Below are 16,580 nucleotides of genomic sequence, written 5' to 3'. Positions count from 1 at the left end.
ACATTCTGGGAACACTTGATGGAATTGGCTTTTCCCATTTGCCATTGGAGCCAAGGGGGAGATTACATGGCCAGAATTGGTGTACATAGCTTGTTAGAGAGTTATAAGACTAAAAAAAACCTGTGAAAACATTGAAAATTGATGTATTTAAATCAGTTTATTACTTTCATTTAATTCATTTCTTATTTATTATTGTATATAAATAAGATATTTTGAGGTTATTACCAAATTGTAACTAAAAAAAATTGCACTCTGCTTTACTCTTGCTGAGTTTTCAGTGAGATTATTATTATTATTAAATATCTCTGAATGGTATTTGAGGTTTAAGAGTTCTGAAAGTATTTGGAATGTGGCGCACAGATTGCAGAAATGCCAGGAAGAGGTGTACACATTTCTGCAAGCATTCCTAACATACTGTTTTCCTTTTGATTGGAGCACATCAGTGATAGAGCACGTGGGCGATTCCAATCATCTGGGCGTTCCTCAGAAATCAAACTATTTCCAGGAAGGTGACATTGATGATTGCATCCCTGACATCCAATGGGTTTCAGTTCAACTGGTTACACGCTGACCAAATTAGATTTCCTCCTCCACTCCATTTGCACCTTTTACGACATTGAGAGGTGAATTTTATTGGTACAATAAAATTTTTGATTATATTTACAAGAGCGGGTGGTTTAGAAAAAGGCGCGGTGATAAAAATGTATATATTGAATTTAGTGATAATTTCAGTCCTGCAGAAATCGCCCACGAGTCCGAAATTTTGGCCGCTATTGAATTCTCTCATGGCACTTAAGCCATATTGGATGAGCTATATTTATGCACCTTTCATTCGCACTGCGATACGTGTGCGATTTTCAAAGTGGCGAACTGATAAACGATGCGGGGGTTAATCATCAATTTTCCGCGAAACGCCCCCAAAGAAGTTTGAGAGAGGCGCGCTTTTGCCAGGATATTAAATAGCTCATTTTGGGTTTTCCCCATGAATTATACCTTGACGAGTGTGGGTGATTTTCCATTTGACTGATCAGCTAATGAGACAGTTAGCACACGCGCATCCTCAATATAAACAATTAATAATTTATGTAAAAAAAATAAGCAGCGAGTAGAGCAATTTGGATGTATACTTTTCAGGTGCCCTTAAAGCGCTGCTACGAAAGCTAAAAACGCAATTCCAGACGACAAACCCACCTTTTATCCATCCAAAAAAGCAATCAAATCCCAAATTGTGTCTTAACCCCCGCCTGCCTGAGGACTTTGACGTCACAAAGGCAACCTTCCAACGTCCAATTTGGGGCTCTGGTGATGAAAATATGTTTTGTGCTGGGCTGAGATTATTGAACTTTCCGCTCATGACGTCTATGACAGTAATTATTTTCGACAAAACAATAAAACCTTCTACGTTGATAGGCATTTAACACTTTCGGGACTTACACAATTGATTGACTTTGATGGGCGGAGGGAAATTGGTGAATGAAGGCTCGTGGTGCAAATGAATTGATCAACACACCATTTGAATATGAAAGGTCATCCGTGAAGATCTCTTATCAGATGGTCTTCTAAGCTGTTACAAATTGAATGAATAATTCAGAATGGAGAAGTCACGCGCGGACAATGTCTCTTTGGACGATTGCGCTCAAGAAAAGAAATGTCTCTTCGCTTCTTGTGCTATTTACTTAAGGAATTTCTCCCGTTCGCCTAGGCAAACAGATATGTACGGGACGAAAATATTAATTGGAAAATCACGAAGGTTGAAAGGGGTTGTCAGCACCGGAGAACACCTTCGCAGAGCCTCAGCAAATATTTACAAATGAGAAGTCTTCCGCTCCACCTCGCCTTTGCCGTGCGCCGCCATGGAAAGAATTGCAGAAAATACCCCAATTTCTGTACAAGATTCAAGCACTTGTAGAAAGCGAAATATGATGGACAAAATAGAAAATGCTGATCAATAATTGCCACAGTAATTTCATACGGAAAATTCTTAAATTGTGATACAAGAAAATATATATTATTCATACTTCATCCATAATCCATGGCGTTTTTATTCGAAAAACAAACGTTTACTCTTCAACCCAGTTTGCAGAACAAGCAACCAGCTCATTACACACGTTTCGTAAAGGTTATATCGTATGTCTTGACTGTTTTAAAGATGCCTGGAATTAAAGTTTCGTCCGGAGCTTTTCCACCTTTAATCTGGGATAATTTGTAATTACGAACAATTCCTGTGAAGAAGCTGAAGAGGAAGGCTTTGGCTAAGGAAATTCCAAGGCAAAGTCTTCTGCCTTCGCCGAATTGCATAACATTTTCAGTGTTGCAGAGCTTCTTTCCGGACTCGTCGAGGAATCGCGAAGGTCTGAAGACTTCAGGATCGCCCCACAATTTCTCGTCCATGTGCACAGATTGCAGGCCAATGAGAACTGTGGTGTCCTTCGGAATGGTGAATCCACACAAGTCCGAGTCTTTGAGAACTCGTCTTGGGCCGCTGAGTGGCACAATGCTATAAAATCTCGCGATTTCCAAGAGATAAGCTTCAGTAAAAGGGAACTGTAGGTGATTACTGATCTTTAGGCACACCTCTGGAACTTGTTTCACTTCTTCATAGATTTGCTTCTGAATGTCCTCGTAAAGTACCAATGTCATTAATGCAAGATCTAAAGTCACACTTGTTGTATGAGATCCTCCAAGGAAGAGATCTAACATTATGAGCATCAGTTGAGTGTCTGTGAAGCTCGAAATCCCTTTTCTCATCTCGTAAATAAAGGCATAAATGAGATCATCGTTTGCCTTATCTTCACTGTAGTTCCTGTGATGATCATCGATTATTTTCTGGAGAAATGATCGAATTTCCTTATTAAACCGAACCATCAAATTGTATCCAGTAAATTCAGGAGCAATAAATCTCAGCCAAGGCAAATCTGATAAAAGTCCTCCTGAGAAATCAAATGCCTTTGTTCGTTCATTCAGAAGTTGAAATAATTGCCTAGAACTTTCAATAGGATATTCACTGCCTGCTGCAAATGTCCAGAGGATATTCATGACGAAAACGACGAGAAAGTCGCCTGGCCACATCGAGCCATTTTCCTGCATCCGTTTGTCAATGAGTTGCTTGAAATTTTGCAGCTCCATCTCGATCTTCTGCTGCATTGGATTGTCATTGAATCCAACACATTTGAGACGCTTCAAGGTGAAATAGCGATGTTCCCGCCAAAGATCTCCGTCTGCAATCATAATACCTGCGTAGGTATTGAATGTTCTTAGGCTGGTGAAGAAATTTCTTGGACGTCCCTCAAAGACAGCTCTTGTATGAACCTCTTTGATAGCCTTTTGCGAGATAGCGACAATGAAATATTTCTGTCCTAAGCGAAATCCAATAACGTCAGGACTGTTGAGTTCTTTCGACCACTTTTGGTAAACATTGTGAGCTCCTTTCAGCTTCTGCGCCGCTTTTCTCAATTGAACACTATTTCCAACGCACGGAAACCATTGAGGGCCTTGCGAGATAATAAACTACATCAGGTGTTGCTATAAAGTATTACAAGTTCACTGTCATTACCTGGTGGAAAATTCTTAGGCCTCTTTTGCGTCCAATAAAATAAAGTAACAAGCAACAAAATAGAGAGATACAGAAAAGTGGAATTCATCACAAAAATGTTCCAAGCTCATCAACACTCAGCACTGTCTAGATCTCAACTGTCTAATAAAGCACAGAATCATGCTCACTAAGTACGCAGAAATTATAACGTCTCTAAGTGATGTCAATTCGTATTATTTGCATAATAAGAAATCATTTTTATTACACGTTCAATGCCAATGACATTAGGAATATAAAAAGATTATGTTTGTTTTAATTAAATTGTTTGTAAAACGTCGTCTTTATGAAGAGATAAGCAAATCCTCTTAAGATGTTCAAATAATGCAATTTTTGTGTGCATCGCAAGTATAGGTACACGTCTACATTAAAGTTTTAACAGAGAATCGGAAACTTCTTCCACATCAAGTCATATTATTTGAACAGAATTACTAGACATTGTAATTATTATGTCAATTATCTGAACCTGTCCAATTAATAATTTATAAAACGCAACACCTTAAATAGACGAGTGGTAAACATCACAGCAACAGTCTTTTCTTGTATTTGCCAGTGTTTAGTACAAATTATAAATAGTAGCATTGTGCGAAAAACATTAAAAAATGGATATTATTCTACAGAGTTTTTACATCTTCTTCGCTTTCTGTCTCGCATTATACTACACTCAAAAGCGACCTAAGAATTTTCCACCAGGTGAAAGTAATAAATATAATTTCCTGCGAAGCTTCTAAGACTAAATTGTACTTGCAGGTCCTCAGTGGGTTCCAATAATTGGGAACAGTATTCAACTAAGAAGAGAGGCGCGAAAGCTAAAAGGAACTCACAATGTTTATCAAAAGTGGTCAAAAGAACTCAACAGTCCAGACGTTATTGGATTTCGCTTGGGAAAACAACTGGTTGTCGTCGGATTATCGGTAAAGGCTGTGAAAGACATTCACATGAGATCCGTTTTCGAAGGACGTCCAAGGAATTTCTTCATGAAATTGAGGGCTTTCAACACTTTGGCGGGAATAACATCGGCCGAAGGAGAGCTTTGGCGAGAACATCGCTCGTTCGCTATGAAACGCCTTAGAAGTGTTGGATTCGGAGGAGATCCTATGCAAGAGATGATGGAAAAGGAGCTTTTGGAATTCAAAGCGATCATAGACAAGAAGATGGAAGAAGTTGGATCAGTTTGGCCGGGAGAATTTCTGCAGAAAGCTGTGATGAATGTTCTGTGGACTTTCGTCGCCGGAAGCGAAGATAAAGACATTTTATCTGATAAAATGTTTCATCTGCTGAGTTTACGACTGAAAGCCTTCGATTTGTCCGGAGGATTATTATCAGACTTTCCCTGGCTGAGATTTATTGCTCCCGAATTCTCTGGATACAATGTGATGGTTCGATTCAATGAGGAAATTCGATCATTCCTTGTAAGAATTATTGATGATCATCACAGGAATTACAGTGAAGATAAGGCCAACGATGATCTCATTTACGCCTTTATTCATGAGATGAAAAAGCAGATTAATGAAAAGGAAACTTCCACTTTTACAGATACTCAGCTAATGATCGTGATATTGGACTTATTCATAGCCGGAGCAAGTAGTACAAGTCTCACTTTTAATATCTCTTTGATGACTTTAGTTCTTCGCCAAGATATCCAAGAGCAAATCCATGGAGAAATACAAAGAGCACAGGAAGGCTTTTTAAAAATTGCTCAACACAAAGATTTTCCAATCACTGAAGCTTATCTCTTGGAGGTCGCGAGATTTTACAACATTGCTCCGATTGGTGGTCCAAGACGAGCTCTCGAAGACACCGATTTGTGTGGATTCACCATTCCGAAGGACACCACAGTTCTCATTGGCCTGCAATCTGTGCACATGGACGAGAAATTGTGGGGCGATCCTGAAGTCTTCAGACCTTCGCGATTCCTCGACGAGTCCGGAAAGAAGCTCTGCAACACTGAAAATGTTATTCAATTCGGCGAAGGCAGAAGACAGTGTCTGGGATTTTCTTTAGCCAAAGCGTTCATTTTCACCTTCTTTACGGACATCGTTCGTAATTACACATTATCTTTGGCCAATGGAGAAAAGCTTCCAAGTCAGGAGTTGGATTGTGGTATTATGAAGAGGATAGAACCTTATAAGGTGGTTTTCTCAAAGAGAAAGTGAAGATGAAAACTTGATTATGTATGATTTTGTACTGAACAATGTTTGCTTCTCCAACCGACACTGTTTTTATGAATTTTCCGAGATTTACATTGTAAACTGTATACTAAACAATTCCAAGGTAACTTATTTACATGAAAATAATTTTTTCATCTTGTCTCTCTATATTTGTACAATGAAAAAAAATGTGTGCTTTTGCTTCAAATTAATGTGTAAATTAAATTTTACACACACAACAAAAATTTATATTGCTACAGAAAAGTAAAGAAGGTATGTTTTTCAAACCTCTTATAATAATTATTGCCAAGTTAGCGCTGCAATTTTCTCAGAGTTTAGTCACGATCGATGAAGTGAAGAGAGTTGATGTGAAGTTAAAGCATTGAGAGATGGATTTGAATTCTTGTATCTCTTTTGCTCTATCGATTTTATTAATCTCTCTTATCTACTTTATTCAGAAGCGACCTAAGAATTTTCCACCAGGTGAAAGTGATAAATATAATATTCTACGAAGCTCCTAAAACTAAATTGTGCTTACAGGTCCTCAGTGGTTTCCGTTCGTTGGGAACAGTATTCAGTTCAGAAGAGCAATTCAGAAACTCAAAGGATCACACAATGTTTACCAAAAGTGGTCGAAAGAGCTCAGTAATCCTGATGTTCTGGGTCTTCGCTTGGGAAGGCAACTGGTTGTCGTCGGAATGTCGGAGAAAGCAGTGAAGGAGATTCACATGAGTTCTGTATTTGATGCTCGTCCAAGGAATTTCTTCATGAAACTGAGAACATTCAACACTTTGGCAGGAATAACATTAGCCGAAGGAGAACTTTGGCGCGAACATCGCTCGTTCGCTATGAAACGCCTTAGAAGTGTTGGATTTGGTGGAGATCCTATGCAAGAGATGATCGAAAAGGAGCTTCTTAGTTTCAAGGAAAATCTAGACAAGAAGATGGAAGAAGTGGGATCAGTTTGGCCAGAAGAATTTCTGCAGAAAGCTGTGATGAATGTTCTGTGGACTTTCGTCGCTGGTAGTGAAGATAAGGATATTTTATCCGATAAATTGTTTCATCTTCTTCATCTGCGATCGAAAGCTTTTGATTTTTCTGGTGGATTATTATCAGACTTTCCCTGGCTGCGATTTATTGTTCCTGAATACACAGGATACAATTTGATGGTTCGTTTCAACGACGAAATTCAATCGTTTTTACAGAAAATAATCGATGATCATCACAGGAACTACAGTGAAGATAAGGCAAACGATGATCTCATTTACGCCTTTATTCACGAGATGAAAAAGCAGAGAAGTGAAAAGCACAACTCAACTTTTACAGATACTCAGCTAATGATCATAATCTTAGACCTATTCCTTGCTGGCGCCAGTACAACAAGTCTCACTTGCAATCTGTCCTTGATGACATTAGTTCTTTATGAAGACATTCAGGAACAAATTTATAAGGAAGTGAAGCATACTCAGCACCGAGATCATCCTCTTACGGAAGCTTATCTCTTAGAAATCGCGAGATTTTACAGTATTGCTCCGATCAGCGGCCCAAGACGTGCTCTCGAAGATGCGGACTTGTGTGGATTCACCATTCCGAAGGACACCACAGTTCTCATTGGCCTGCAATCTGTGCACATGGACGAGAAATTGTGGGGCGATCCTGAAGTCTTCAGACCTTCGCGATTCCTCGACGAGTCCGGAAAGAAGCTCTGCAACACTGAAAATGTTATTCAATTCGGTGAGGGAAGAAGACAATGCTTGGGAAGTTCTCTGGCGAAAGCATTTCTCTTCACCTTCTTCACGGGCGTCGTGCGTGATTACAGACTTTCCCAGGCTAAGGGTGAGAATTTGCCTTGTCAGGAACTAGAGTGTGGAATTTTTAAGAGTATTAAACCTTATAGAGCTGCTTTTACTAGGAGAGTAAACTGAAATTGTATTTTATACACATTGCAAACCAGTCTTGTTTAACGCTCTTTCTTTTAAACTAGAATTAAGGTGGATATGTGAAACAAGCTCTGTCTCAATTAAAAAATAGCAGAATTAATAAATAATAACTTTACGCGTTCTATAAAATTTTTCTTTGCCTGATAGAGGTAAGAGAAAATTACTCAATTCTTCTCAGCTATTTCCACTGGTGATTAAAGGAATTAGAAAGGCGTGTATATAGAATGTGTACATGTACATATATCCTATTTGCCTGTCCGACAATTGATTGTCCAATGCGACGACATGTGAGAGAGCACAAAAGAATGAGACGGAAAAATAATAGGCGCAAGGTATGCCTTTTGGAGAATGAAAAATCGATTTTCTTCCCACCCTGGCATTCCTCGTGTTGGTATTCTTCTAGTAAAATGAGAGGATCCTATGTAGCAAATATTTATGTAATACCCGAGACATTTACATTCTCTCCATAGCAAACACAATGTACCTAAAGAGGGAGGATGTTATAATAACTCCAAGAACGCACCATCGTCACCAAAATATCTCATTCCATTAGCTGTGGTGAGAATATTTTGGAAAATCACCTTCAGTGAGGCAATCATTGTCATCCATCCAGTGGAAAAAAGGGAGAATAGAGAATGTTTTCTCCTCTTCCTCTGCCATTTACTTAACTCCATAGAGAGCTTGTGAAAAAAAATGCCCGTCACCAGTAATGTTGAAATGTGCAAATTTATAACATTTCTATGGTTAATCCACTAGAGAATCTGCTCACAATTTCTTATTTGCGTCACCCCTTTTCCAGATACATAAATAAGACGGATTTAGTGGCAGAGGGAAACAGAGAAATAAATATTAGAGGAGAAAATTTCTCCACAATAACACTCCATGGTATCGTTATCCCTCTTCATGGCTTCGAGGTGCCCGAAAAAGCTCACTCAAAGCTCCCGCGCTGTGGCAGACGAAGAAGGAGATTTCTTCTTTAATATTTAAAATTCACCACTTCAAACGTGATTTAGTAATAGCTTGCGCAGTGGTTGGAATTACAATTTGACTTCAAAGTTAATTGTGAATATTGGCATATGATCGTAGAAAACACAGCACTTTTCCGATCAAAAAAATAACATATATTTAATTTATGTATTTCATGTCTCTGATTTTATATCGTGGAAAATTTACATTAACATCAATACATTTCTTCTGGAAATTTCATCGAGACAAAAAATGTGTCAGTGGTGATTCAGCAGAAAATGATTTGCAAGTTAATAAGTTAATATTGAGTGGAAATGGAAGCCTTCGGAGACGCGAGCAAACATCATCTGCATATCAATTCGCTGAGGTCTTGGTTAAACTTTTTAACAACTCATTTTGGCAGCGCTCAAGGGGAGATAATATACGCCCAAAATCTGTACTCCATTTCCTGTCGCTTTCACAATTTTCTGGAAAATTTCCTGACACTTCGTCTACTACATATGTATATGAACATAGATTTCTCAACGTTATCACTGAACTTTCTGGCATATTTATTTTAAAATCTGTGTGAAATTATTTATTTTTGCTTCTTTTATCAGATAAACAAACTCCTGAAATGCACCGAATTTACCTAAAAGTGCAAATGATTTTAATTTATTTTAGTTTAGAATATTTTGAGAGTTATTTAGTCACTAAATCTAGACATGACGGCTTAAGAATCCAAGGAAATTCAAATATTTGCGCCATTTGGTAAAAATTCAGCTCTTGAGACTTCCTTCCTGCTGTACACCATATATCAAATCGTGTATTGTCTTCCCCCTGGCAGCGCCGCAAGAGCTAGATTACAGCCTATAATGATAACTCTGCGTGGCATTCATTGACAAATCTCCGCGAGGCGCTTCATCGATTCACGACCCCATTGACCTTTCTCACTCAACCCCTCACCATGAAGCCAATTGACGCAATTTTTGCGTATCAATCTGCGTGTGTGTGTGATTCATTGAGGCCTCCGTGATTCGACAGTCGCTTGCGAATTTCAGCAGGTGTGTGACTTGCCGTTGATTTTAAATAATAAATAAGCCCATCGCGAATCCCCACAACAGGTGGATAAACATCTTATATATATTTCATTTATTTATGCATATGCGGGCGTCCAATGTGTGAGCACATTTTTCACATCTCCGCGCGCACCGGAGGAAACTTTGGGAATATAACCCTGTCATTATGAGGGAGGTTACGGATACAGAGCGCTTATGAATGAAGCGAGCTTTTCCCTTTACACACGCACGCACCATTTTAGCTTTCACCCCACATCGCCACCCCAACCACCGTGCGAGGGTGTATACGCAATGACTGGGGCTATGTGTGCTGCGTACAGCGCTGGGGTTCTCGTCCGGGCGCGCCGCGGGTGTGGGGCGAAGAAAGTGTTGGTGTCGACGACGTCGTTGAAATAGTGGTTGAAGGTGAGGCTAAAAATAGATTTGGCCAACTTTTCATGGTGGTGCGCATTTTCACCATTTTCTCAGGACGGGGAAGCCAACACTCTCTCTCTCGCCCATGGAGGCTATCGGAATATCTAAGGGTGTAAATGCGGGCGGACGACTGGCATACGCAGAGTTCTTTTGCTTCTCCCCAAGAATGAAATGAATGGCAGAATGGTGAGATTTTCCAGTTTGATTTCTTGCGATCCTCCGCCCGGTGATTGCCAATCTCATTCGTGCAGAAAGCTCTCTCCGGCAATTTGTCGTATGTAGCACAAGTACATAAGGGGCGGCATTACATAAATATTTGAAATGTGGATAGAATAGACACACGGATGTTGCAAAAGAGGGACTGTATTAATGAAATTTTCGGAGGGAAACCCCCAGAGAGGGCCCATCATATCTTAATACACCGAACATTCGACATCACTTTCACTCGCAAATTCACATAGGGTGAGGTTATGTCGTCAGTCAATCGATCCGTCGGTTTTGGAATGGAGTTTAGAAACTAGGAAAGGAATTAATTCAACCATACTAATTGTCGTCTATTATCCAGCAATTTCATAGACACCTCAGGTGTGTGTGTGTGTGTGTGTATGCATTATGATCAATTATGCAATTAACCCTGCATATTTTACATATTTTTTTCAGTCAAATTACATAAATTTTCTAACTCTGATAACTAAAGAGCAGAGAGTAGAGAATTAAAAGAGTAGAGAATTAAATAAAATTCCGGATAAAAATGATGCCAATATTTCATTTGACACACACATTTGGCTTGGAAATTGTAATTAGAAGAATTTAGTTACTGGACAATGTTTTTGTTTATAATCTCTTTTTCAGGGGAGTTTATTTGGCACACAAAATACACAATGCGAATCCCCTCAACTGTACAAAGGCCTACAAAACAGCCCACATTGATATTCCGCCCATAAAGCAGAAAAGAACAGAGCCAACAGGAAATGTGTAGAGAAATCCGGGTCGAAGGTGAAGGAGCACAAATAGAAACTTTTCCTCTCATTCGTCTAAAAGTCAAACTAATTTGCCAGCCTTCTTCACGCGCTGAAAGGAAAATGTTGGAGTGGTGTGTTGTACAATTGCGCTAGAATATTGACTCCAGAGAGATTATACGATGGAACAGCATGAAAACTTAATAGGGATATTTATTAATTTAGTGTGACATCACAGTGATAGATTACTCCCAAAGAATTTTCACTATCGTTTCCTAGTTCAACACTTTTTCGCACATTTTTGCCCCTCAAATTCATGATATTTCTCCCAAAAACTGCCCATGATTTGCCACGAGTGATTTTCTTCCATTGACACTTGTTCACAGAATCATGAAAAGTAATTAAATACATGGTTTATACATAATACATGGGTTTATCGTGAAAATTGTGTGGCATTCGCGGTGGAAAACAGCGATAATTTGTGCGGTTTTATGCATATTTCAATACATCAATGCCGTCGGGTTTGCTGAACAGAAGTGAGTAACTTTTTGTAAAATGGGTTATTCATTATTATTCACTTGCAAATCAAAGGATTGAAAATATTTGTATAAATATATGTTTTGGGTCAATTAACAAATTACACACTGAATGAAAAAAGTGTTAAATAAAATTAATTAACTCATAAAAAGAGAATAATTATAAATATTATTCTTTCAATTGATTGAGTGTGAAAAGAGAATAATAAATTCAGAAATAAAAAGGCTAAATGTGAAGAATAAAAAAGCATTTTTCCTGTATACAAATGAAGCGGGCAAGAAGAAAAACAATGAAATCAAACAATTCAACGAAAAATACATATAGATTTCCTCAATTGACATTTTTAACCCAGCGAGATAAGAAATTACACAACACCTAAGCTGTATTTTGAAGACATTTTTTATCCCAGGATAATCCCAAGCATGTCTTTTCCAGTTGAAAATACAAATGCAATATCTGTGGAAAGCTGGATCAACAGCAATTGAATTCTGCGCCTAAATCCTCTGTCCATCGACAGGGAATGATTTGTGGACATGTGGGAGGAAGTGGCGTAAATCTGTGCCATCCTCTTCGCCATGACTGAGAAATTGAGTGTAGACCCTCTCACGCAACTTCCGAATCTCATTCCGCATCGATTAACTCGCATCGATGCCTTTCCGTTTTCAAATTTCCCGCCTCACTGCCTCCGAAGGCTTATCAGACGCCACACAGGGAAGTTTTAATTGGATGTGGCAGGAAATTGATCATACTCTCATCATAGATCAAAACTAAACTCCGGTCAAGGCACAAATCACGAAGTTTCGCTCTGAAAATTGAAAATCAGTCCACGAAGAGCGATAAAACTCAAATTGCTGCCCACTTGAGGAGTCCAATTAGAGGCGCTCTTTTCTTGGTCCACCGCAGAGCTTCTATCCAATGTCATTTATGGATATTAATGAACCATTCGTGTTCACTATGCTATGCAAGCCGCCCTTTTGTCCGCCACATCATTATATACCGCACACGAGATTCCACGAAAATGTAATCATTTCATTGTCCGGTAATGGTTTCATTAAAATTTTAAACGCAACCAACTGATAACGTGCCACTAATTAAATTAATGAAGCGAGATACGGTTTTTATTCCTCCTCAGATGAATTCCAGGAAAATCTATTTTGGTGCCTCACACATAGTTTTAAGCCCACGCGAATCTGCCCTTGAACAATTAATGCAATATTGCTCATGGGAAAAAACGGCGTATAAAAAACGTTATAAGTTGCTGATATTGTTGCTTCAACAACAAATGATGCTCTGCTTTATTACTATTAAATTTTCTGCGCCTGAGAAATATTTTCCAGCCTTCAGGAATCAGTTTGTACTTAACCCTTTCAGGACAACAACGCTTCTTCTGAGTTCTAAGAGCATAAATTTAGGATATATTTCCATTTGAATTTAAGAAATTAACACATTTTCAAGTCTTTTCTTTTCAGGAACACTCATAGATTGAATGTGAGCCATAAAAACACTGAACAATGTTTAATGCATTTTGGACTGATAAAAGCAAAGCGAAAGCCTTTAAAATCTTCTGTCTTTCAGACAAATGCTTAAGGTAAAATTTGAGAATTTTTTTCGGAATACTCACAGAGTAGCAAAAACTCCATACTAAATTTGTTTACTTACGCGTCCTAATGTGAATTTGGATTGCGAATTGCAAAAACAGAAAAATTCTTGGAATTTGGTATCTTGAAGCTTCTCCTAAAATTGGGTGAAATTGATTGGAAATTTTTGTTTTTCTTTCCACACATCCTTTACAGAAGACTCAACAAATGGGAAATGTGGATGAAAATTAATCAATGTTTCCGTCGAATGGGGTCTAATCGCCGTGAAAGGGTTAACAGGGGTGGTTTTAATGGGATTACGAGAACAATCGGAAAGGAGCTCATGAAAGTAATAAAGCGTGGGTTACGGCATCACTATAATTACACGTACATTTATATTACCTCTCATTTGCCGAAAAAATGCAAGCTAGAGAGGGTAAAACTAATACACTCGATGCTTTACGTGAAAGCATTGAATCAAGAATATTCCTGTGCATCTTGGGTTTCAGGTGAAGTTCTTGGTTATGCGCAATTTTGCGTGACGTTAATTCATTAAGCAATTTATTACTGAACATTGTGTGCTTCATTTTCATGTAAAGGATATCACATTTTGTGCTTTTACTTGCGAGAATTGAAGACAATTTATGTGGACATGGTATCAATATATGCGAACATCCTAACGAGAGTTCGCCGTGGTAATTAAAATTGATGATGACAGTTACAAGAAAATGGTTTGGAGCGAAAGCGCTCGGCTTAAATAATTTCTCTTTGTGGCCAATATTGTATTTAATTATGGATTTTTACCTTGAGAATTTCCCCGTAAATTTTCCACACGACACTGGAAAATTCTTTGAAAAGATAGTTTGAGACTTTTCTCCTCAAATTCCCAACTTTTGCCATATGCAAAAATATATGTATGTATTATATATAAATGACTTGTAGAAGAAAAATTTAAAAGTATCATCAGAAATTTTTTTTTTCGTCAAATTCTCTTGTCTAAAAATTTTCCACTCTTATGAATTATATTCATCGTGAGATTCCTTAATAAGCTTAAAGATTTTAGCGAAAATAAACCCAACAATTACTTCTAGTCTATGTAAAGTCTATTCAGTAACTACTCTAATTGCACAAATTTTACCAAAATTGTATTTTACGCAAACTATACGTATAACGAACTAACTGACGAACTTTATAATCACTTTATATGAATTAATTTTAACCTGCATATTGGTTTAATCACCACACAAATTGACTAAACGAACAAAGTGAACTGTAAGAAGATTACTGGTTCAAATGCATTGTTATATAAATTCATAGAGGGATTCCACCTTTCGTCTGCATTGAATGCAATCAAAAGCGATTTCTGAGTCATCAGAGGGAAAAAAACAATAAGATTCTTAATTTTCGTGTGCTCTAAAGTAAAAAAAAAAAAAGAAAAGACGAGACGAATGAGTGAAAATTTTCCGAGGGCTGAGAATTGTCTGGGTGGGAAGGGAAATTTTCCACCTTATTAGTAATGTTTATAGGGTGAGAAGAGGGGAAATGGGATTGAGAGGCGATGGAACAGGTAGAATTTCCCAAATGTAAACATATTCATCTCACTTCCTGCCTCATGAAATATTTATTGTAAATATTTCAGTGCTTGTTGTTCACTCTCGGTTCTCTTTTTGCACATCTTCGGCGCTCCTTTTCATCCCCCAAAACCTTGATTTTAAAAGCCTAGAGACAGCACAGAGCTTTTAGTCTTTGTCATCTCTTGCACATCGCTTTCACACACCGTATTAATGTATGTATAGTAATGCCAATAACTTTTGCCGGACTTCCGTTCTGGCGAAGCGCATTTCATATATAGAGAAATTCTCCCACGTGCTGAATATGAGAAATAACGCCAAATAGCGTTAATGCATATAAAATACGCTTTGTCCTTCACCTCAGGCACAGCCCAAGGCTTCGTCAGTGGGCCAAATATCAAGATTCGCAAGACATCCCACTCTCTGCATTTCATCCCATCGCTGCCATAAGTCATATTCTTGTAGTGAAAAGATCCGGAGAGCTTTCGCCCATTATCCATTGAGACATCCACGATGTGTCCAAAAAGCGAAACAGTGTGTGTGTGTAATAAATTCTCTAAACGAGAGGCGCACATCAATGAAATTTGTGGACACTTCGGCATGGGTGGATTGTATACATAAGACGCAGAAATGGTAATAATGACAAATATATAACGCCAAAATATCAGTTGTGGATTTTCAATTGACAAAAATGCCACCCCTTTGCCCGATGCGACTGACTGGCTGCTGTTGGCTGGATGGAATATAAATTTTACCATAGAGTCAATAGATGTCGGCTGCTTGCTCACCGCTTACGTCATGATAATGCGTGGGTGTCTGGCGCACCCACAGGGATAAATGCCAGGGCCGCACTTCGCGCAGCGCCGCCAGCGCGCGAAGGGAGCTTTTCACTCTGGGGTGCGCATGGAGAGCTTCCAAGAGCTGAAAGCTGGCGAACTTACTTCTTCATTGTGATGTTGCTCTGGAAAATTGCCTCACATTCCACGTTAGATAATATTCCCAGTGCTTTTTTCATAGGCTATCTTCAAGTGCAAAAGCTTTTGATGCCGATTCTCCTGTAATGCATTTTTATTTTAGATTCTGTGCTATTTATTCAGTTTCCAGCTAACTAATGAAATTCGAATAAATAATGATATTTTATTCAGTTCATATTTGTCAGTATACATAATTAATATAATAATTTTAGGGGTAAATCCTCAACTTGAAAAATTTTCTTACAACCTAATATGTATATATAGTGATTTAAAAACAATAAATAATAATATTTAATATTTCTAACACTTTGATTTCACCTAAAAAGATACAACACAAAATGATTGTTTCGGAGAGTATAGAATTTTGGCTAAGAGAAATTGTTCCTTTTTACATTCACACGGAAACATTCGCAGAAAACCCACCCTTAATTTTTAATTCAAATTATTAGTGGCTGGTCCTGTGCACAGCTGATGCAGGCTCTAATAATGGCAAGACTTGTGATTTCCTTGTGTGATGTTCTACCGGAAATTATCCGGAGTCAGTCGCATACTGTGAAGTCATTAAATCGCTCCAACGTGACAAAATGACACGGGCCGTGATTGCGTCTGGGCGAAGTGAACGGGCAAAGTTTGCAAGTTTGACAAGAAGCGCCCCGGGGCCCAGAAACTTTGTCCGCGTGTCGAAAGCTCGAGGGGTAAGTGTGACGATGGTGTCCTGAGTCCGTATTTGTGGCTGTGTTTCCGCCCCATACAGAAACGACGCAAGCGCTACGCTTCCGAGTTTGAGAATCGGGATACTATTATACAGTGTACTTTTTGAGCTCGAGTGCATCAGTCGTACGAAT

At 38.5% G+C, this 16,580-nt stretch overlaps 3 protein-coding genes across 3 annotated transcripts; 2 read left to right on the top strand and 1 right to left on the bottom strand.

Moving 5' to 3' along the window:
- Positions 1–2,025: 2,025 nt before the first annotated feature.
- On the bottom strand, positions 2,026–3,675 carry LOC132266136 (probable cytochrome P450 305a1). The gene is made up of 2 exons (XM_059766986.1): positions 3,554–3,675; positions 2,026–3,491 (listed from the first exon to the last, which is right to left on the bottom strand). The coding sequence occupies exons 1-2, from the start codon at positions 3,639–3,641 to the stop codon at positions 2,101–2,103; spliced, it is 1,479 nt and encodes a 492-aa protein (XP_059622969.1). The 5' UTR covers positions 3,642–3,675; the 3' UTR covers positions 2,026–2,100.
- Positions 3,676–4,136: 461 nt separating this feature from the next.
- Positions 4,137–5,800, top strand: LOC132265515 (probable cytochrome P450 305a1). Its single transcript, XM_059766211.1, has 2 exons — positions 4,137–4,282; positions 4,340–5,800. Exons 1-2 carry the CDS (start codon positions 4,192–4,194, stop codon positions 5,743–5,745), a joined length of 1,497 nt encoding a protein of 498 aa, XP_059622194.1. The 5' UTR covers positions 4,137–4,191; the 3' UTR covers positions 5,746–5,800.
- A 260-nt stretch (positions 5,801–6,060) lies between these two features.
- On the top strand, positions 6,061–7,795 carry LOC132265516 (probable cytochrome P450 305a1). The gene is made up of 2 exons (XM_059766213.1): positions 6,061–6,222; positions 6,280–7,795. Exons 1-2 carry the CDS (start codon positions 6,129–6,131, stop codon positions 7,662–7,664), a joined length of 1,479 nt encoding a protein of 492 aa, XP_059622196.1. The 5' UTR covers positions 6,061–6,128; the 3' UTR covers positions 7,665–7,795.
- Positions 7,796–16,580: the final 8,785 nt, after the last annotated feature.

Source organism: Phlebotomus argentipes, unplaced genomic scaffold (genome assembly GCF_947086385.1).
Source record: "Phlebotomus argentipes unplaced genomic scaffold, Phlebotomus argentipes genome assembly contig_5, whole genome shotgun sequence".
Lineage (NCBI taxonomy): Eukaryota > Metazoa > Arthropoda > Insecta > Diptera > Psychodidae > Phlebotomus > Phlebotomus argentipes.
The sequence above is the reverse complement of the archived record's forward strand: the minus strand, read 5'-3'. Positions and strand labels throughout refer to the sequence as shown.